At 55.9% G+C, this 2164-nt stretch overlaps 1 protein-coding gene across 1 annotated transcript; it reads left to right on the forward strand.

The window, feature by feature from the left end:
• Window positions 1–1327: 1327 nt before the first annotated feature.
• On the forward strand, window positions 1328–1528 carry LOC114635918 (protein phosphatase 1 regulatory subunit 14A; the record flags this gene model as incomplete). Its single annotated transcript, XM_028784276.1, has 1 exon — window positions 1328–1528. A coding segment is annotated over exon 1 (201 nt), but the record flags the coding sequence as incomplete, so codon positions are not given.
• Between the last annotated feature and the right edge of the window lie 636 nt (window positions 1529–2164).

Consider the following 2164-nt stretch of genomic DNA (forward strand, 5'->3'; position numbering starts at 1 on the left):
GTTCCAGGAGAGCCAAGACTACACAGAGAAACCCTGTCTCGAAAAACAAAACAAAACAACAAACAAACAAACAAAAAAGAACAAAAAAAAAAGAAGAAGAAAGTGCTGTTGTGTGGAGGCGCTGAGCTGGGGCAGACTGCCTGCTCACCACCAGGGAGGCTTGAGCTCACACAGATTCTCAACAATAAAGGGCCGCAAGAGCTGGGAGCTGAATCCAGTTCCTCTACAAGAGCAGCTGATGCTCTTAACTGCTGAGCCATCTCTCCAGGTCCCCCCACTTCCCATTTTTTAAGTAAATCTCAGCATGTAGCCCAACTTTACCTCGAATTTTCAACTATCCCCCTGCCTCGGCCTCTCTTGTACTGTCTTTAATCACCCCTCCTCCGTAGCTGAGATTTATCGTGCTAGGTCCTTAGGCTTAGCACCAAGCCTCTTTACCAAGGGAGCCATCTTACTCACCCTGTCTGTCATCTATCTATCTATCTATCTATCTATCTATCTATCTATCTATCTATCTATCTATCTATCTAGGCAGAGTCCGCAGCTCAGCTTGTCCTGAGTTCTGAAACTCACTCTGAACCCCATGCTTACCCTGAATTCCTGAATCTTCTGCCTCCACCTCGTAAGCACCGGAGTTACACGCTGTGGACACCACTCCAGTAAACACCGTGTCCTGGAACAAGTGAATGAATGGATGGATAGATGACTGGATAAGTGCGTGAATGAGTGAGTGAGGTAAACTAAGTGATGATTCACGCACTTGCTCAGCATTCCTGAGGTCCTGGGCTCCGTTTCGGATCACCTTTTTTTTTGGGGGGGTGGGCGTGCGGTAAGAGAGGAAAAGTTGAGTGTGGTGGCTCAGATCTGGAATCGCATCACTTAGGAGGTGGGGGCGGGAGGTTTAGGAGTTCAAGGCTAGACGTGGCTAACAAGCCCCTCTTAAAAAGAGAAACTTCAGGGGGATCCCCTCCCCTCCCCCCCCTCCCCGTACAGCTAAGCCCGGCGCCCCTGCAACACCCTTCGCTGCCGCCAGAGGGCGCACAGGACCGACCCCAGAGCGTGTCCCGGGACCCCGCCCGGAGATGCGCGCCCTGGAGCACTCAGAGACGGGCACCCCGGCCCCACCCCATCTGTACCCCGCAGGACCCGGGGCTCGAAGCCTGCACATTAGCCTGCTCGCCTCTGCAGGAAGGGAAACTGAGGCCCGGCGGCCGGAGAGGGGCGGGTCCCAGAACACGAGCCCCCGCCCCCCAGTGGCCCCGCCCCGGCCAGTAAGAGTCCCGAGCGCGAGGCAGGGCGCAAAGTGGAGACAGTGGGCGACGGCGCGATGGCTGCGCAGCGGCTGGGCAAACGCGTGCTGAGCAAGCTGCAGTCCCCGTCGCGGGCCCGCGGCCCGGGGGGCAGCCCCAGCGGGCTGCAGAAGCGCCACGCGCGAGTCACCGTCAAGTACGACCGGCGGGAGCTGCAGCGGCGGCTGGACGTGGAGAAGTGGATCGACGGACGCTTGGAGGAGCTGTACCGCGGCAGGGTGAGACTCAGAGGGGCCGGGGCTGAGGGACGGAGGTAGCCTGAGACTCTACGACCCTGCGACCTCGGTGACCCTAGTACATGCTCGCGGTGCAACGACAGCAGCCTTTGCTAGGAGGCTAGCTTGTGGACACTCGGACGTGCACCCAGAAGCCCCAGACATGTGTGTGGCCAATCAACTCAGACAGCTGGGAAGGTCTGGGGATGTGATGGGGTGGGGAGGAGGAGAGCCAACATATTGAGAGAACAGAGATAGGGACAGGGGATGTCCTTAAGCCAAACATAGACATGGGTGACAAGGGAGATAGGACAGCAGCGACTCTCAGCAGAGGAAGCAACAGTATATACAGATGACGGAAGTCACAGCCAGTCATAGAAACAGCACCAAAGTGAGCCACACACAAACTCACAGGAATACAAGTGGATTAACTTAAGGGACAGCATGGCCTGCCGCGGGCACAGAAACATGCACGCACAACACAGTCACCCTCGGCACCAAGTGAAGAGATACGCAGCGATACGCATCAGTCTCAGCGGTAGTGCTCCAAGCTCCAATAGCTATCCGGGGACACAGAGTGACTCAAGTTACATAGGGCCATTATCTGCGGCCAAAAAAAAAAAAAAAAAAAAAAAAAAA

Source organism: Grammomys surdaster, unplaced genomic scaffold (assembly GCF_004785775.1).
Source record: "Grammomys surdaster isolate TR1022 unplaced genomic scaffold, NIH_TR_1.0 119682, whole genome shotgun sequence".
NCBI classification, from domain to species: domain Eukaryota; kingdom Metazoa; phylum Chordata; class Mammalia; order Rodentia; family Muridae; genus Grammomys; species Grammomys surdaster.